Source organism: Equus caballus, chromosome 30 (assembly GCF_041296265.1).
Source record: "Equus caballus isolate H_3958 breed thoroughbred chromosome 30, TB-T2T, whole genome shotgun sequence".
Lineage (NCBI taxonomy): Eukaryota > Metazoa > Chordata > Mammalia > Perissodactyla > Equidae > Equus > Equus caballus.
The window spans coordinates 21694445-21715838 of record NC_091713.1 but is presented as its reverse complement, the minus strand read 5'-3'; the positions used below and the strand labels follow the sequence as shown (position 1 = coordinate 21715838).

General features: G+C 34.5%; 1 protein-coding gene across 2 annotated transcripts in view; it reads left to right on the top strand.

Moving 5' to 3' along the window:
- Positions 1 to 20109, top strand: part of LYPLAL1 (lysophospholipase like 1) — a 43460-nt gene extending 23351 nt beyond the window's left edge. For both annotated transcript variants that reach the window (XM_005608025.4, XM_070256044.1), the window contains exons 3-5: positions 7035 to 7204; positions 18840 to 18955; positions 19765 to 20109. In XM_005608025.4, coding sequence (XP_005608082.2) covers positions 7035 to 7204; positions 18840 to 18955; positions 19765 to 20004 — 526 coding nt within the window. In that variant the 3' untranslated portion in view covers positions 20005 to 20109. The remainder of the gene's footprint in view (positions 1 to 7034; positions 7205 to 18839; positions 18956 to 19764) is intronic.
- The last annotated feature ends 1285 nt before the right edge of the window (positions 20110 to 21394 follow it).

Below are 21394 nucleotides of genomic sequence, written 5' to 3'. Positions count from 1 at the left end.
ATACTCATCATATGTGTTTCATCTTACATTGAAAACTATCAAACAAGGTTATAAGTTTTGCTTTCAACAGTCATACATATTTTAAAGAAGTTAAGAGGGGAACAGTAGTTTATTATATTTACCCAGTTGTTGTCTATTACAGCATATTAGTATGTTTTGATTAAATTGTGAATTGCCATTTTGGCTATAAGGTATTCCTTTTCCTCAACCATATTTAATAGATGTTTTTAATCAGCTAAGTTAGGGGCATATTAAATAAAAGTCAGGAATTAGCTTACTGTGTTGATTTAAATGGAAAATATTGCTTCATTTTTTTCATTATGTTAATTTGGACTCTATTTAATTGAAGTGCTCAATAAAGATTTTTATTTCTATGACATACTTTAGTTGTATTTATAATTAGAGGTTTTCTTGGTTTGGGTTTACTATTAGAATTTCCACTTTAAAAATAATAATTTTTAACAAGCTATTAATAATTTATATGTTGATATAGTTTCTCTTGGTGTTTTCAAAATTCTAAATTTAATAAGATTTGCATAGTGCTTCTACTTTTTGATTCATTATTTTTCTACTTGAAGTGCATGTTTATATTTTTCATTAAACACGTATTCCAAAGCAGTGGTAGGCACTTTTAATTTAGGTGAGGTAAACAACGGATTCAGTTTACTCTATCACTTAGGATTCCTATCTGAAGAACAATATTAAGAGATCTCTCTCCTCATACCAGTAGGTCTGTACCATACATATACTTCACTGATAGGGAACCCTACTAAAATCAGCTATTTTGGAGAAATAGGTTTAAAGTTTTACTCCTTTGGTAAATATTTTAAATAGCACATGTAAATACCTATAAGTATGTCAAAACTTGTTTTCTTAGAAACATGTTCTTTTTTTTAAAAAGCAACAAAAGAAAAATTTGACCATAAGAATCACAATATGGATTTTGTAAGAATTAAAGTCAAAAGATATTCAGAGCAAAATAAAACAATTTTAGATATTCTCATATTTCTAGCTGACGCAAATTATTTCCAAGTGACACAAATGATTATTGACATTCATCATTCAATAATACTTGTTCTTGGCACTGGGGGTATTATTGTGCAAGAGATAAAGTCCCTTCTCTCCAGGAGCTCACATAGAAGTGGAAAATAAAAGAAAAATTAAATATATTCATTTCAAGCAGTGATAAATTCTGTTCAGACAGTTAAATAGGATTGTGGAATAGAGAGACTATGTGTGCGCATTGTAGGGTGGAGTGGAGGTATACTTTAAATTGTAGGGTCAAGGAAGGCTCCCCTGAGGAAGTGACGTTTGAGCTAAGACCCAAATGATCAAGGGGGAGCCCACCATGTGGAAATATGGCAAAGAGCGTTCCAGGTGGAGGTAATATCAAATGCAAAGCACTCCGTCCAATAATGTTCTCTTGGTTGAAGAAAAACAAGAGGGAAATGAGGCTGGAGCTAGTGAATGCTGGGGAAAGTGCTATGAAATGAGAACGAAGAGGAAGACTGGAGCCAGATGATGTTATCTTCAAGGTTATGAGTGACCTTTGGGTTTTATGACATCTAGAGAACACAGATCAAAACAGAACTTGGTATCAAGCTGAATGTCAACTCTTTTTTTTTTTCTTTTTTAATCTTGGACATTTTATTCCTTCTTAATATTTTGCCAGTGTGTAATGGTTTGATTGATTGATTGAGGGGCCACACAGATAATCTTTGCCAAGCATATTTATTTATTGTGGTAATGCCTGAGCTGTTTTATACCAGCTAATAAAGTGATTATTTGAGGAAGAAGGTGAATGAGTATAACACATGTGCCAGTTTGTTTAGCCGTTTTGTAAAACAGTCTTACTTTTATGCTTTATTTAAAGGTTACTTTAACGTCTTAAGAGAGTTATGCCTTCTTATGTTTTCTTAACAAAAAAGTAAGTCATTCTTTGTCTCATTAAATTTTCCCAGTTATCTCCTTTGAACAGAATCTTAGTTTTCTCAGAGAATTGAGAGAACAAAGAGCTATTATATTAGTAAAACTTACATTGGGTTCCACCTCCATGGGGCATCTATCTCCGATTAAATAAGGCACTGTCAAAGGCAAAAAGTCATTTTTTTCTATTAATGGCTGAATTCCCAGAATGATTCATATTTTAGCCTATGATATCATCTTTATTTAAGTGTTTAGACAGACAAACAAACACTTAGAGAAATAGCAGAATAAAATGAAAAGGGAAGTAGAAATAATTCAGAAGAGTTAGAGTCTAATTCAAGCTTTAAAGTGAAGGCTGTATATTCACTTTTCATTCAGAAGATCACTGTGACTTTTTAGTGACAAATTGAATACAGTTTGGGATTTCATTTTGTTCAACAGTGACGGTAATACTAGGTGGAAAGCACCTGCTGTCATTTTTAGAGTACTTTGAGAATATTAATCTTGAGAAAGGAATTCTGGGAGGTGGAAGGCTTGAATGCCTTCTGTCTTCTCTCCTCTTCTGCTTCCAATTTATCTGCCTCTCCTGAGCCAAGCAGCTTCTGAAGTCAGAAGGCCTACAGGAATGCGGGAGAGCTGGTGCAGGATTTTATCCTCTTGATACCCTTTGAGAACCTGGAGAACGATGCAGCAGAAGCCCTAGATGAGAATCAAAATGAGGCAGATCCTAGGAAGAGCTCTGTCTGCAAAAATCTTCCCTCCTCTCAGGTTTATGTCATAAAATGTTAATTCCCAGACAATAATGCAATATTAGTTAAAATTCTACAAGGATTTTTAAGGAGAATTATTTGAAGTTATTTTATTATTTGGTTAATTTCTTAGATAAATAAAGATGACTGGATGCCTGAGAATAGGCAGGACAAGTCTGAAAAAGAGACTGGTGGTGATGATGGTGAGGAGAGGGGAATACATTGCTCAAGTGCAGGACATGCTCTAACACTCCTGTAATACAATCAATACGATCCTAACACGGGACAGAGAAATAGATCAGTAGAACAAAATAGAACCTTTCTCAGAGTTCTTCACCTAAATCACAGAACACAGAAATGATTTGAGTGAGTGTTTTTTTATTTTCCCAAGGATGGTGTAGAACTGATAGCATTCTAAATGCATTCGAGAGAAGTCCATTCATCATATGTAGTGTATGTTAGGGTTAGGGCTGTCTCTCTTACACAACCTAGGCTGAGAGACTAGATAATTCCGAACTATAAAGTTAAGTTTATGGCAAAGATGGAATTTCACCTTCGTGAGAGAAGGTTTTTTTCTTTTGGTAGTAGTACAGATACAATTGACTATCCGTATGGGAGAAAATGACTTTGAACACTTAGTTCACTTCATATGTGAAATAAATTCCAGAAATTTTCAAGATTTAAATGTAGAAATGAAATAAAAAATCTTTAAGAAATCTTGGATTCCATAGGTAAGAATGTATGAATTGGGAAGAGCTTCTTAAATCAGGAGACCCAGAAATTGTTTTTTTTTTTTAAAAAAAAAAGATTATATCAAATGTAAAATCTTTTATCTGACTTTAAAAAAAGATACCTTAGGTACACAATGCCAATATATAAAAACAGGTTTAAAAAATAAAGTACAAATGATAGATATTTGTGTCAATAATAGACAAAGTTCTATTCTAAAACTAATAGAAAAAATCAAAACCACAAGTAAAAACAATAGCAAATGATATGAATAGGTAATTCCATTTCTGTGGAGTTCTAGAATAGACAACACTAGGCTATAGTGATAAAATCACTCAGTGGTTGCCTGGGAGTGAATAGGAATTGCTTGCAGAGGCGGGTGATGGAATTTTCCAAGGTAAAGGGAACATTTTATGCCATTGTAGAGATGGTGGTTACATTGTCAAAAATCTTTGAACTATATACTAAAATGTAGACTTTTATATATAAATGATACGTCAATAAAGTTGATTTTAAAACTATAGTTGATACCCTTAAGTGGTAATATTTTAAAGAATGCTACATCTATTGCTATTAGGGCTGTGGGCAAAAGGGTATTCTCTTACTTGTAGAAAGGTGAATTTTATAGCCTTTCTGGAAGCAACTTTGAAACATCTATTAAGATAAAAATTATACCTTTCAGTTCTGTTTCTTGGACTCTATTCCATGGGAATAAAAGGCCCACTATGTAAAAACCTGTATGCAAATATGTTTAAATGCAGCATTGTTCTTAGTGGTTAAAACCTGGGTACCAAACAAATGCCCATCAGTAGGGGAATGGCTGATTAAACTGTGGAATGTCCTTGTTGTAAGATACTATATAGCTGTTTAAAAGGATGAGTTAGAACTATATCAGGTGGAAGGATTTCCATGAGGTATTGTCAGAGGAAAAGAGCATGATGCATGTAGTAAAAGCAAATAGTGCTTTAAAAATTCTCCTGTAAAGATGCATGTTTCGATGTAAGTGCAAGAAAAACGTTCAAGGATGTATTACAGATCATAAACGTGATTTACCTAGTGTGAAGGGCAAGATGTGGGGGCCAGTGGGAGAGGAGAGGCGCAGTGGTGCAAAAAAATAAATAAGATTTTTATGAAAAAATCAAAACCACACACATATGTATATAATTTCCCATATTTTCAAAATATCATGTATCTTCATAAACTTGGAGAAAATGTTAGCTTTTTGTGTACTGTATTATAGGGATATTCAACATACACATTCAAATTTTAGAAATGTGTTGCAAAGTAATGTTTATGACACGGTTCTATTTTAGTAAATAAAAGAACCTCTGTAGGGGCCCGCCTGGTGGCACAGTGCCACATTCTGCTTCAGTGGCCTGGGGTTTGTCAGTTCGGATCCTGGGTTGGGGACCTACGCACCGCTTGTCAAACCATGCTGTGACAGGCATCCCACATATAAAGTAGAGGAAGATGGGCACAGATGTTAGCTCAGGGCCAGTCTTCTTCAGCAAAAAGAGGAAGATTGGGAGCAGATGTTAGCTCAGGGCTAATCTTCCTCAACAAAAAAAAAAAAGAAAGAAAAGAACCTCTGTAGATGAGTTCTTGGTTCCAGATTTCTTTCATTTTCTCTGAGAAACTGTTCGAATATAATCCTCTGGACTTCCAGGCTCCTAAAGTGGATGTCCATTTATTTTAGAGTGGTATGATCAATATAGAAAAATTATAGTGTAGTTCCCTGTTCCCTTCAGTACCAGCCAGTGGTCCCAAAGATTGGATGCTTCCTGAGGGCAGATCCGCGCAGACTGTGGGGTCCTTTCCATACAGTGGATGAGAGAATGAGAATTGATTATTTCTTGCTCTTTGAGTTTGCTGAGGCTCCACTTGGTTCTTCACTGGGGAAGATACAGGAAGCAGTGTCAGGTCTCAGCTGGTGTCTTTCTGCCCTCCATGTTTTTGTTCTAGCTGTACCATACATGCTTTTATTTCACTGACTTTGGAGGGTGAGAGTGTACTCTGAGATGGGGCAGCGTAGTGACTGTAGGAGGACTTCTGCATCTGTGGTCATCATTGGTTTAGATTTCTTTCAAGTTATGATAGGTACTTTTGGCACTGGTATTTTCTATGGCATTCTTGGATATAACATAAATCCTGTTTTCACCAGCAGTTAAGGAGAAGGTAAGGCTTGCCAAGTGAAAAGTTTCTTTTATGGAACTCTTGTATCCCTCATCTTTGGGGAACGTTTGTTTTCCAGGTTTATCTTATATATCCCCATGTACCTCTTTGTGTTTGCTTACAGGAATATCTAAGATTGGTTTTTGTCCCCTAAATTTACCTTTACTAACATCGGACTGGAACACGGGACCCCTTAACCCCACTGTAGTCCGTTAAAATAGAATATTTGGAATACTTTGAGACACACACACACAGTCTTTAACAGAGTATTCCAGAGTACAAATATACAATGAATAGGTTAAGATTCACTCATACTGTAAGCATCCCACCTCATACGTAAATGTAAAGCATCTTCTAAGATCAGTCTTGTTCAACAAGACATCTGGTTTAGAGCATCTTATCACATAAAACATAAATCCAACAAAGCACCCAATTTGAGACCCAAATGAAGCAAACAGCGTGGAATATATGTATGATAAGTGCTTCCAAGGTTATTTGTATCCCATTAAATTCTCTCTTTTCAAGCTTTCTAAGATTTTTTAAAAACTGGTTCCAACTGTTGATTTAAAAAACAAAGCAAAACTGGGGCCGGCCTAGTAGCTTAGCGGTTGGGCTCACGTGCTCCCTTTGGTGGCCCAGGGTCCACTGGTTCAGATCCGAGGCAAGGACCTACACACCACTTATCAAGCCATGCTGTGGCAGGCATCTCACATATAAAGTAGTGGAAGATGGGCACAGATGTTAGCTCAGGGCCAGTCTTCCTCAGTGAAAAGAGGAGGATTGGCAGCGGATGTTGACTGAGCGCTAATCTTCCTCAAAAAGAAAAAAAAGCAAAACCGAACACTCCCATTCTAAGGATGATCTATCTGGATGTGATCAAGAAAGCTGTTAGATTATTAACTCACCTTTCATACTTAAGTGCTGCCAATTTTCAAGGCCTTTTGATGAATCACTTTTTCCACTCTTGAGCTTAAATGAACAAACATTGTTCAGTTAGCTGTGAATACTAAAATATTGATTCTTACGTAAGAGGAAAAAAAAGATTAAAGTAAATCAAAACAGAAATAAAAAAATAGTAGACCTGATTAATGTCATTTACATTGAGAAGAAAAAATATATACACACATAATTTTATTTATAGATATAGATATCTATCTATCTATCTATCTATCTATATATATATATATATATATACAAAAAAATTTCCACATTTTTTTGGAGATTTTCTAGAGAATCTGTGAATCCTAAAAGATAGATAGGATAAGTAAAGGTGATCAGCTGGCATTAGTAATGTTAATGGAATCAGTATAAGTATAGTCAAGTTAATGCAATATGTATGGGGAAGAAATTGAAATTATTCAAAAGACTAATGTTTTAGAAATTAAAACACCCATTTTAATATCATCCCCCTTTCCTTTCTTTGTTGTCTCTTTTTCTTCTTTATTTGGTTTCAAACAGGCCGTATACTCCTTTAGAAGGAAGCATCTCCAACGTGTGGTTTGACAGATATAAAATATCTAATGACTGCCCAGAACACCTTGAGTCGATCAATGGGATGTGTCAGGTGCTTACAGATTTGATTGATGATGAAGTAAAAAGTGGCATCAAGAAGAACAGGATATTAGTAGGTAAGTAAAATTTGATTTCAATTTTGTTCACTTTTGTCTAATTCCATACATTGAACTTTACTTGGAGTACTACTTAGAAATACTTGTATATCATTCGACGTGTTCCTAGTTTCAAATAAACTTACATATTAAAGGTTTCAAAGATATTAGAATTATAAACAACAGCTCATGAAACTTCATTTTCTTTTTAATAATAACATGGTTTGAGAATGCCACGTTTAATGTTCAGTTAAGAGATTATTCATTTCAGTTTTTAAGACATTTTATTTTAAGTAGCTTAAGTTTTATAGATATGTTTAAACTACTATTGCCGTGAGTAAGATAGAGTGCACAGTTAAAATATAACATCAAATTCATGAAGAGTAAACTCGTCAGAGTTAATATCACAGGAATAGGGTCTTTACAAACTTTTGTTAAACGTGTCTTTAGCATTCTCTGTGACCAAAGGAATATGATGTGCCTTCATAGAAGCTATTTATTCTCCATAGTACCCTTTGCTTTTTCTGTAATCATCAAATACATAAACTATTAAAATCTCCGTTTCTATAATGCATACAAAAATTAGATTGGCTGTGTAGAATGTGGATGGTGCAAGACATATTTTAGTGAAGGAGTTTTATTTTCAAATATAACTAATTTATGATGAGTTGCAGTTAATGATGAAATCATAAAGCAAATTAAATATCTCTGTCATGTTCTAAATAACATTAAAATGCACATTGAAGTCCTGTATATACAGGATTTGGGTAAATTAATAAACTTCCTTTGTGTCTGTTGAAGCACTGGACTATTCATTGAATTCAGAGGCAACATGGTATAATGAATAGAATCCACTCTTTTCCACCTGCCTTCAACTTCCATTTTTGTTAGTTAAAAGCGGTGTGCCCTCCAGCCCAGTCATGGCACCTTTCTGGGCCTCTGATTCCTCATCTACGTTTAACTCTGTATTTCTACATTTCTATGAGTCTGTGTTTAACATCGAGTTTAACTCTAACAGAGGTAAATGTGAAACATCACAGGAGTACTTGGGAGAGCACGGGGAAGGGCGCCCAACTCAGTCTAGGGAATTAGAAAACAGGTACAAGATAGAGTTCAAAAGGTGCGAATGTACTACAGAGTCCGTCATTGTCATTTTGAAAATATTTTCTAAGTTCCTACTGTGTGCCAGGAAATATGTTAGCTGCTCAAAGAGACACACGGATAAATAAAACAGGATCTGTCTCACAATTGCTGACAACCTGGAAGAGCCCGTGAGGTACGTATGATGAGAACTGTAGTGCCAACAAGCCTGTGAAGAGTGCCCTAAAGCGATGTAACTGATAGCTCTTCAAAGAGAATGATCATGTATATTTATTATGATTTTCCGGGACCCATCACAGTTTCTGGCACAGAGCAGATGCTTAGGAAATTTATAATGAATAGCATGACCTGATCAGCGGATTGATGATTTAAGTTATTAGTACCACAGGAATTGAGACAAAGAAGAGATGGTATATATTTGAGGCTATTAGAGAAGAGTTTAATAGGAAGGTAGCAGTGGCATTTGAGATTTTGAGATGTACAAATAAAATTTTAATTAGTGTAGTTTGAAGGTCAAGGCATAGAGAATGATATGAACAGTATATAGAAGTAGAAAAAGTAACGCTTGCTGTTTCTTTGTGGACATGAGATGGCTGTAGCAGAAAGTTTGTTGTCTGAATGGAAAGTGTCTTGTTGGCTGATAGCTGGGCTAAGAGACTGAAGAGCATAATGACAGAGTGACGAAAATGAGCTCAAATCTAAAGTCTAACCACTGCCTACCTAGCGGGTTCACCACTGAATTACCTGTGCTGAATTTCTGCTACTTCATCTGTAGAGTTGTACTGATAAGACAGGACCTATTTTCCTAGGAGACGATGTTTGTAAAATCCTTGGCTCATTCTAGGCTCTCAACAAATTCTGGTTCCTCTTTAATCCTTTATTCTATAGATAATTGGTGAGGGATGACAAAAGAAGGTCTTTGAGTCATATAGTTAATAAAACTGTGCTTTAGGAAAATTAATCTGGCAGAAGGGGTGAGTGAAGAGATGCAGTTGGGTGTGGGAAAACCAGTTACTGAATTTATCGTTATAAGGTAGTGAGATCCTGAAGAAATGTGATGACGGTGGATAAAAAAAAGATTAGGATGAGAAATTGCTTTACAATAGAATTACAAAATCTTCATACATAAAAAAAGTAGAAACTGTTCTAATGAGACTCTTTATGTACAGGTGTTAGAGAGTTTATCACATTGAATTGTAACTGCCATCTGCTCCTCCCCCTCCATCCCTACTTCTTGCCCTTCTCCAGATCCACCGTTACTTCCTCTTATTCATCTTTGAAAAGAAACGAGATTGGTGTGAGGTCAGACAGCTAATACAAATTTTGAATCCAGGTTTACTTCCTTTCAAAGCCCATAATTCTTCTATTTAACTGAACATTTTTAAGACTCTTAATGCATATTGTCAAATTCCTTTCATGAAAAAATTGTACCAGTTGATACCTCTACCACCTATATTAGAATGTCCATCTTTTACGCTCTCACTGAATAATATTGTCTTGAAAAATCTTTGCTAAAAATGAGTAAACAAAAAGTGGTAATTAATTTGCACTTAATTTATTTTCCTTTTAATTCTGTTTGTTATATCTTGACACAAAAAACGTTTTTTAGTTGTCTGTTATCTTTTCTTTTATGGTTTTTCTTCAAATAATGTCCTAGTTTGAGTCTTTCTCTAGAACTTGGATAAATTTTCAAATAGATTTTCTACTGATTTTTCTATAATTTGATTTTTTTTTTTATATTTAATTCTTTGATTCATCTGGAATTTATTTTGGTTTCTTTATACCATATCATGGAAGGCTTTAATTATTTTCTAAAGTGCCAAGAGAACCTTGTTAAAGGATAGTCTTATTTATAATGCAATCAGTAATATGGTCAATATTTTATCAAAGCTCCATTGAATTTATAACAACAGAATTTCTTTTGAGAAGGTTTATAGACTATTATATTATAAAATTCTTGAAATTTATTAAAGTCATATTAAAATATTGTATATAATATTTACATATAGGAAAATAAAAATTGAGAAAGAAAAAAATTATTTTTTTAGAATTTGTGAGATGAGCTAATTAACTTCTATAAATGTAGATTTCTGTAAATTAACTTCTGTAAAGCTAATTAACTTGTATAAATCTTAAGAAAGGAAAGAGACCACAAAAGTACAGATCCAAGGTCCTTATTATATGTATTGTTAGTTATTTAAGTAGTCAAGTGAACATAAATCTTCAATAATAGTTCTGTAAAGTTAAACGTGTGCCCCAAAATACACATGATTCTTGACCTCTTATACTATGACAAAAGGTTAGTTGTATTACCTCCTTTTTTGTATACTGGGTTCTTTACATAGGTTAGCTCTTGATGCATAGAGGAAATAGCATTCTAGTCCTACAGGGATTTTTTTGTTGTTATTTTTTTGTCTTATTGATCTACCTGAACCTGTCATTTATGTGAAAATGTGGCATGAAAAGCAGTATCATCGCTGTGTTAGAGTATTTGTACGTGCATCCTCTGAGTTATGAGGATCATAATTACAGATGCGCTGATGCAGCTGGCAGTGTTATCGCGTAGTTGAGAGCTTGGGCTCTGGACTCGCGCTGCAGGTTTCCAGTCCTAGATTCACCACTTTGTAGGCATGGAGTCTCCTTAACCTCTGTGCTCGGATGATCACAGTGCCTGTCTTACAGAGTTGTGATATCGAATTAGTCAAGTCATGTGAAATACTTAGAAATGCGTCTGGCATGCACTGTTGAAAAAGCCGTCTTACTGTTGTTAAATACTCTTTATACCACCCACCCCGCCATCATTCCAGAGAGCAGAAAGGCCATACCGGACCAATGCCGCCCCTCGGGGACCCGTAGGTAGCTCAGTGTTTCTTCCCTGCCAGCTGTTTTTGTTTTTGTTAGTGGTGCACATACTTTGTTTCCCTCTTTCTTTGTCATTCTTCATAGATTATTAAACAGAAGCTACTGCTTAGTACTTTTCTACTGGTTTTTATGCTGTTGTACAGTGTCTGTGATAGTCCATTTAAGTTAAGGAAAATGTAAGTGCTATTCATAATGTTTTAATAAAGAAGAGATTCAGTGGGAACTCAAAGAAAAAGGCATTTGAGATTCTGAAAAATTTTTATTAAACACACACCATAGTGAAGTTAGGTTATTTTAAAAAAATTGTAAGAGGAAAAACTAGAAAATTGCAAGATTGAAAAAGGAAAAATGGAGACAGTAGGTATAAAAATTGTTATCCTTATTGATTTTAATACGTGATAACATTTCTGATTTAATATCACACAGTATGTGCTCATGGAACCCTTGTCTCTGAGATTATAATTAGCACCAGTGTAGCTTTCTCTATGTTTGACTGTGCTCTATATTTGAGTAGGTAGTAGGTTTTCTGTGGTTTTATTTTGATTTGTGATATTTTATTATATTAAACTTAGTTTTAAAAACTATTCTTTTTATAATGTATGATATCCAGCCTTTTCTGGCTAGTCTGCTTAGCCTCGTCAGCTCAAAAATGGGACTTCTCATGCTAAATTCAACCTCAAAATTGTTAATAAAAATTTTAACTCCTGGAGCGCCCTACAAAACTGTCAAAAATTTTGCAGCCTAATGAGGGAGCTACAGACAGAAAGTGTTCTAGTACAATGCAGCTATTATTGTAAAAGTATGCACAAGGCACAGTACATGCAGTGAAGAAAGAAGTCAACCTTTTGGGGAATTAGGAACTGCTTCTTGGAAGAGAGGACTCCAACTGGGTTTTGCAGAACAAGTGAGAATATGACTGGTGAACAAGTAGGGAAATACATTCGTGAAAGAAAGCAAGAGGCAGATGAGAATCTGTCAGGATACCCTGGTTTAGTACGCACTCCAACCCCTAGGATTATTGAACCATGTTCAGAATGACGCGAGCAAATGTGCCTTTTGGAAGGATGATGCTGACTATTCCATGGAGGGCTGGCCAGTCTGAAGGCCAGGAGAAGGGCAAGATGACAAAGGCAGTAGATCCAGGAGGACGACCGAGGACTAACACACTGTTTCAAGATCTGGGGAACGCAAGGATGAGTAAGATTGTGGTTGACTGCAGATGCGTCAGCTATGAAAACAAATTGTTTTCTAGTTTTCATCACTGGAAATACATTGCTTTCTTATTGGAACAAATAAATAAACTTTGAGTAGATAGGAAGAACTGGGCAAAAGATTCACTACGTGTCTCAGTGTTAGATATCTAGGAGGTAGGTGTTCAGCGAAAGTGTGTTCTTGGAGACATTTGTGAATCCTCACTCTGTATTAAGAAAATCAGACATAAGAAAGTTTACTTATTTAATTTTATATATTTTACCACATGTAACTCTACAGAGAGTATGATAAAAGTTAGGGGAAACACAGTCAATAATTGTGACTTTTAAATTAATTCTGAATGTTGGCAGTATAGTTATTAATATAACCTGGGTTCAAACCCTGTGTTCTGATAAAATTAATAATATCAGATTATTCTGTCTTCTTCTGGTTTTATTGACATGTAGAGAATGTCCAGTGTGCAGAACATAAGCATATTTCATAGTACATTCTGCCTCTCTGTTAATGTCTATCTTGAAAGTCTTCATTTCCTTCTAGTGTGTTTCTGTATAATGTGAGAAATCAAAATGGAGAAAGGTGTATCATTTTTCCTGTGTGCACTGTTGTGCTTAAAAAGTATATATGGTAGTAATACTACTAAAATAGTTGGTATTTACATTACTCTCGACAGTTTTTAAAATGCCATTATACATCATAATGTTTTATGTTTAGCTGGTGTTTAAATTATACAGGTTGTTTTCATATACAGTATCTCTCTTGAGACTTGTAATAGGTAAAATAGGATATTTTTACATTTCAGATATGGAGAAACTAAAATTCAAGGAGATTACTGGCTAATGTAAAATAGAGTTGAGACTAGAACCCAGATCCATTGAGTTGGTCAAGAACTTTGTACCAGGGCGAGATTCCTTTTTTGGCCACTAGGTGGTGATAATTTGTTGTTAAGAGAAAATTGGTATATTTTAGGTTTAACTTTGATTTAGGATGTATAGAACCTGACAAATGATATGACCAGATTGTAAGAATTTTGATGATAAGAGCATACTATCAGAGTTTTTAAGCAAGGAGAAACAAGTGCTTCTGGAATTGTACCTGAGTAATTTATGTGGATGCTCTAAATACCCATGATGTGGGAAAGGATTTAGGGAATTATGGTCTATTAATGCAATTGAATATTATGTAACCACTAAATACTTTGTATACATATGGAAGGTACTTAGTAAGTATGTGTTGAATGAATAAAAAAATAATTATGGAGTTTCGTAATTCTGTAGAAAGAATTTCAAATCAGTTTTACATGAAAGAGAAAGTAAGGTATAAATTGTACGTATAGAGTATTTAACTGTTAAAATGAATTTTAAAAAACGTCAAAATTGTACGTGAGTAGTGAGATTTTGGATGACTCATTTTCTTTATTTCTGTCTGGTGGAAACACTTTGCACAGTGAGTATATATCAATACATTAATTTTATAATAAGATTTAAAATAAAAATAAAAGGATAGTTGGAATTACCAGGTGAAGCCCAGCACCAAAATTTCCAGGCTCCCTTGTCCTGACCTTATTCAAGTGTCTTCTGAAGCTCTTTCATGGAGCTAAAACTTGAGAATGATAGCATTCTGCTACTTTGTTTTAACGTATATATGTCTTAATTAAACGTTATGTTTCTTCAACAAAAATTACTAAAATTTAACAGGCCTGGGACTGCTATTCTAGCAGCTTTTCACAGAAGATGATAAATATTTTGTTTATCCTATGAATTTTGTAGGAGAGAAAATATGCAAATGAATATACCATAGATAATCAAATCTTTTGAGACTTTATCACAGTTCAATCTGAAGAATAATTCTAATATATAAATTAAATGGAAGAATTGTTGAAATTTGGCGGGAGGGTGGATTTTATTACATTTTAAAAATTCTAGTGCATTGGTGGTAAACTTGAATCATAAGTGTTTTTTCCTCTGTATTTTGTTTTCGGGTAGATTACCTTAGTTTTCCCAGTGTAGTTTTTTATACATTGTTTCTGTTTTATTTTATTTAAAGAGTTCATAAAAGCTGGGTTTATTATTTTTTAACATGTTTTATTCAGCTTATTAATCTTAAATGTATGTTGAAATGTTAACTCTTGACATTTTAATACTTTGCCTGCAACTATAAATATACATTATAACCATTACCTACAATGAGTTTACTATTTGGTATTTACTTACTGAGCAGTATATTTTATATGGCATTTTAGACATTTAGGTGGAAATTGAATTCAAATAACTAGTCCTTTGTTTTACATTTTCTTCTATTAGAAAAAAATACACAAAGTCTCTTTCATAGTAGTGTCTGATGCTAAAGGTGGTTGTATTGTCAAAGATGGCTGGTGAGAAATTGCAGGTCTCCTCACAAGGTGATAAATGGGTAAGGGACTGAGATTAAATCTTTAAATAATAAGATTTCAAAGAGTACATTTTTCTTTGTCAGTTATGAAAATTGAACATGAAATTAAATGTCTACAGGATGCATCTATGTTTGTTCATAATGACATTTTTTATGTGGGAAAATATTTTCTTTCTTAGGTTTTTGTTGTTGTTTCTGTTCTGGTCCCATCATGGGGGCTCTGAAACCATATAAAGTGATTTGGCTACTCTAGCCAATAAAAATGAAGTGATGGAGGGGGAAATTTTATGTGTAAAATTTTCTCAATAAGTATGCTTTTAAAATCATTTTTAAAATATGTTTTTGCTTACTAATCTATTTTTGTTCACATTTTATCTTGTGATGTGATTTTTAAAAAGTCTTTATAACATTAAAAGATCACTTTTAATGATCTTAGCCTCAACATTATCTTTTTCTGAAATATTAATTTTCTTTTCGCCCCATTTATGAATTTTGAAGCTTTTTTTCAGTCATTGGTACAGTTTAGATTATCTAGAACTTCGTTGTCCAGTATGATAGTCCCTAGCTACATGTGACTATTTAAATTTAAACTAGTTAAAATTAAATAAAATTAAACATTTGGTTTTTCAGTCACACTAGTTACGTTTAATATGTCCCATAGGTACATTTGGCAAAAATATAATTTAAGCCCTTCAATTTTTCCATAAAATAAAAACTTTGTTCCTGCAGCCTAGATTTCTTTTAAATCATATTTTCACTTTCTGTTCTTACCGTTTATACGCAATTTTGAATTGTCTGCCTTGCAGCTACTGATATTTTTCTAAGGATGTGATTCTCATACATTTGATTTATGGGTATAGGAGCTTTTAAGATTTCGACATATGCTCTGAGATTGTGTTAGTGGCTCTGGGGCTGAGTCTAGGAATCTTTATTTTTAAGGAGCCAGAGTTAGGAATCCTTGACCTGGGAAACACTAACCATTCCCTCCTACATTTTCTAAACTTTTGTATCATGTCAGATCACCAAAAAGCTACATGATGACATAAATTTGTCTCCTTGCAGAAACAACCTCATAGAACTACAACTGACATCCGTTCACTTATTCAATAAATATTTATTAAGCACCTACCATGTGCCAGGCACTGTTCTGAGCGTAGGCAGGGTACCTCATGAATACAACAGATAAAAACCCCTGCTGTCTTGAACCTGATAGTCTAGTGAATGTGAAGCCTCCGTGACCCAGAAAAGAGTCAGTAGCAGAAGTGGCTGTATGTAAAATGTCTGATTTTGAGTTTTATGTGTAATAAGGATCTACTTGATAAATTCCACCCAGGAACTCAATGCTAGGAAAAGTTTCTAGTCCCATTTGGTATGATTCCTTCTGTGAAAGGATACTGCCTTGCTACGGAGAAGCAATCCAATGTCCAGTTGCACCCTAATTACTGCTGCCCCCATATTATAGACTGTGCCTCTCTTTCTCTTTCTCCCAACCCCATCTCTCCCTCCCTCGCATTTTCCCCTCATTTTAGAGATGTAGTTTTATTGTTAACGATGTATTTTATTATAAGCAAGCTTGAATTCATTTTGTAAGTAAGTGGGGAAAAGAGGGGAGATAGGAAGTGGTGAAGGAAGTAAGCATTTGCTAAGGTGGACTCTATGAACTTTAAGGAAAGCTAAGATCGTATTCTGAGAGAGATGGAGTCTTACTCCTAAACTGAAAGTAGACTTCTGTATTTACAATAACTCTGTAAACTTTGAACATCCTTCCTGGTTTGACTTTTACGAGTGATTATTAAGCATTTTTATAATAGACTTAAAAATTTGGTGGAAACCTTAGAGATCATCTGGTCCAGCTATCTAGTTTTACTGGAAATGGAATCATGGATTTTAAATAGTTTACCCAAAGATATTCAGCTAGCATGTGACTGGCAGGATTAGAACTCAGTTTCCCTTATTTTCAGCCTGGTCCTCTTTCCACTAGACTTTAAATTAGAAAACGTTTTGTGTGTCTTTAAATAGGACAAATCTAAGAGACGTTTGTAAATGTTTTATTACTTTCATCCTATAATATATGGTTTCTAAAAATTCAATTAAACAAACTTCTATCAAGTTGTCACTGTGTGCCAGGGACTGTGCTCACCCGTGGGCATGTGAAATGGTGAAGCCAGCTCATCAGCCTGTGTGTACCAAGTGGGTGGAGCCATTGCTTGGCTCATCATAAGCTCTCAGTCAAAATGTGATGATTGAAGAAAGAACTGTTCCTTACCCTTAAGGATTTCAAAATCTAGAGGACTAATTTATAGTCAATAAATTAAAACTTGATAAGAATTGTATTTCAAAATGTGTTTGCTTCATAACTCACATAATGTATTACATAGAGAAACTTGAGGAGCCAAGTCAAGTCTCTAATTAGAATTGTGGCAAAAGCTTAGAGTTCAACAAACTTAGAGTCCCAATAAGCTTAGAGTTCTGTCTGCATACTTACAATGAATGTTTACCAGAAATACAAATCTCCTCTATAGGAAGATCTTATATCCAAATGGGGCATGTCAAAAATTTATTAATGCACAAATTCACAGATCGTGTAACCCAGTAGCTTTTAACCGTTTTGGGGAATCTGATGCACGTGTGCAAATTTTGCATACACTTTTAAGATGTTTATGCTCTCCCTCTGCCGCCAAGCTCATTCATGAACCTCTAATTAGATGTATCTGCATCTGGGGATGGGGTGGAGGTTATTTTGAAACAGCCCTTTGAGTGGTTCTCATTTATGGTGAGCTCCTGCTACTGAGGAGACCCTGTTATTTCTTTCTGGTATGTTGAAAACCACAGATGTAATATTTATCATACACTGTAATTACTTACATATTATGCCCTTTGTAAAACTCAAAAACTTCCCAAGGCTAGTCCTCTTGACTCATACATTTGTATGTACGTTAAACTCCGTTGCAAGCAATCTGGGTTCCAAAAGTCCTAGCTCTATAGCTAAAATTAGGGATGCAGCCTTAAGCAGGTCACCTAATCTCCTTGGGCCTCAGTTCCCTTCATCTATGAAAGGAGATTGTGATAAATTCAAATTTATGTTCTCTAAGGGTTCAGCTGTACCCTTTGTTAAGTGTAATAAAGCAGGAGGCTGGAAATTAGGAGATCTGAATTCTCCGGCAAAGTAGATTTTTGTATTTTTACAAGTGTGTGGTATGTGATTTACTTTCTATATTTACTTCTTTTGAAATATAAATGAGAAGTCTTTTACTCCTCACTCAAGCTGGAGAATATCAGACCACGTCTCATTATGTACCTGTCTCCATATTCTGAAATCTGTTTCCGCCATGAACAGAAGGGTCCATGTATTTTAGTATATGTGCTGTCAAAGGGAGCACGGGGTCCATGTATTTTAATGTGCTTATCTCCAGTGACTAGCACAGTGTTTAACTCATAAAGATAAAAGTTTTTCAAATGAGCAAATTATTTTTTTAAACTGTTTTTAAAAAGTTCGTATGGGTACTTCTGTTTTAATTATATCATCATAAGTCAGTTTCCAACATAATACTGTAATCCAAATTTGTTTTAACTAGGTCACCAAATTTTTGATCATCCTTCCTAATTTAGGGATCGCTAAGCATCTATTATATGGCAGACACTAGAATATAACTCCTCATGGAGCTCATAGCTTGGCAAGTAAGAAAACAGATCCATATTATTAATTCTAGTTGCTATGTGAGGACTCCTGAAAGTATAAAGAACATATAAGTAGATGTTAGAAGTTTAAATAAATAACACGTACTATGACTCATATTATAGATTATGATAAATATTTTAACTCAATGAACATGGCTTCTTTGTTCAATTCCAGCTCAGTTTATAACAATCTCTTTATCGCTGATGACATAGATGGAGCAGTGTTGTCTACTCAAAGCAGATCTTTATCCATGAGATCTAAAGTAGACTGCATTTCTTTTTAGCGCTATATCTTTTTAAGGGTCTCCAAATATTTTTAAAATATTTATGGAAGACCGGCATAGATATATCTTGTTCTAAATTTTTGTTGTGTATTTTCTCCTTTTTCTGACAAGTGAATTTTTGCTTCTTTTAGGAGGATTTTCTATGGGAGGGTGCATGGCAATGCATTTAGCATATAGAAATCATCAAGATGTGGCAGGAGTATTTGCTCTTTCTAGTTTTCTGAATAAAACATCTGCTGTTTACCAGGTAAGTTCCAGATTTTCAAAACAAAAAAGAATGAAATATTCGCACATTAAAACTAAACCAAAATTGGTAATTAGGCAATAATACTTGCACAGAGAATTCTGGAAATTCATGCCCAAATTAGTCACATTGATTAATTCCAGCTGGTCATTAATGTTCAGGAAATACCCTGTGCAAAGAATATTGTTAAAAAAACGTGTCAAAGGGAAAAGGATAAAAAACAATAAGGGTATGATATGTATGCATCCTTTATCCATATTAAAAATATAGATGATTTTAGCTAGGTTTACTTATTACATCATGAACATAATCAAAAGAAAGAGTCAATTACATTGCTGATCCGTGCTTCACAGCAGTATCCTAATTTGTCAATATGATGCATTATAGTGTTGCTGCTTTATCACCAAAGGTAGAAACAGCAGATACAGAAATGAGAACTAGAATGTAATTTTTCCCTCGATTGAACCTTAGGTCTGTGTTCATCCCTCTTTCCACTCTATGTGAAGAGGTTTGCCGTCCCAAGTCACACAGTCTCTTCAGGAAATGCTTTGACCATTTTTGAGACTGTCCTCTATGGAGTAAATGCATGTCATGTACACCCACAGCTCAAGTGGTGCCAGCGACCAGCTAAGGCCCCAGGCCTGGCCTGCCTACCACTGTGTACCTCAGACAGCACTACCACTGTCTCTTTTTTCCCTGTAAATATTGAAGCTTTGGTGAAATTGGAATTTTATCCGCCCTCCCTGATTTCCAAGAATGATGTTCTTCAGTGAGTTTCTTAAACTTTTCCATTTTTATGTCCTCTTCCCTAGGCTCTTCAGAAAAGCGATGGTGTACTCCCTGAATTATTTCAGTGCCATGGTACTGCAGATGAGTTAGTTCTGCATTGTTGGGGTGAAGAGACAAACACAATGTTAAAATCTCTAGGAGTGAGCACGCAGTTTCACAGCTTCCCCGGTCTTTGCCATGACCTAAGCAAAGCTGAGCTAGAGAAATTGAAATCATGGGTTCTTACAAAACTGCCAGGAGAAATGGAAAGACAAAATGAATGAATCAAGATTGATCTGTTAATATACATGCAGTGTCTTTGTGAGAAGCGATTTTTGCTGCCAAGTTATAATTTGATAAATGATCATTAAAATACTAAGAAATATCAAGTTTCCTGACTTATTTATTAGTTATTAAAATAGCACCATAGAGAGTAGTATAATCTTATTAATGGTAAATGTTATACAATCATCTGTGTGTTAATTTTCCAGATACATTTTTATAAAGCTTTGGAGAACTTTTAAGTAATTAAATATTTAAATGTGAAAAAGTAGTTTAAGCTAGTTTAAATAAGGGCAATGAGAAAACATGAAAAGACTTAACATGGTATTATTTCATCTTGCCTACCCCTTTCTCTAAATTGCCTTTCCAAAGATATTCATGTTTATGTAGTTTTTCACAGAATAAGACTCCAAGTTTATGAAGTGGTTTCACATTATCTCACTTGATCATCACAAGAGCCTGATGAGATAGACGTACTAGTTGTTACTGGTATTTGATAATAGGGATAGAAGGATTAAAAACTTTCCAAAACTCCTGAACCAAGATTAGAATCCAGGCCTTCAGATTCTCAGTGGAGCTCTCTTTCTGTTGGACCCAATTGCTGGAGTTGTTGTACTCCAGATCCTTGCCAACACTCTGTATGGCCAGTCTTAAATTTGATCCATTCTACTGGGTGTAGGGGGGAATCACATGGTGGTTTATTTTGCATTTTCCTAAAGACTAATGATATTAAGCAATTTTTATATGCTTATTTGTGATCTATATAAATTCTTTAATGCTATATCTATTCAAATATTTTGCCCGTTTTTATTAGGCTCTTTATTTTGTTGCATTGTAAGAGTTTTTTATATATGCTAGGTACAAAGCCTATGTTAGATAGATTTTTTGCTAAATTTTTAACTTGGTCTGTGGCTTGCCTTTATGTTTTCTTTATAGTGGGATTCAAAGAGCAGAAATTTTTAATTTTTAATTTGATGAAGTCCAATTTATTTATTTATTTTTTTCATTTATACTTTGTACTTTTGATGTCATGTTTAGGAAATCTTAATCTTAAGAAAGCCAAGGTCCCTAAAGTTTTCTCCTGTATTTTCTTCTAGAAGTTTTATAGCTTTAGATCTTATATTTAGTCTGTGATCAATTTCAGGTAAAGTTTTGTATATGGTAACAGTCAGTGTCAAGGTTCATTTTTGCCTATGGCTATCCAATTATTGTAGCACCATTTGCTGAAAAGACTGTCCTTTCCCCACTGAATTGCCTTTTCGTCATTGTTGAAAGTTGGTTGTTCATACATCTGTAGGTTTATTTCTGGACTCTGTTATGTTCCATGGATCTGTCTCTTTTTGCTAATACCACGTTGACTATATTACTGTAGCATTATAAGTAGTCTTGAAA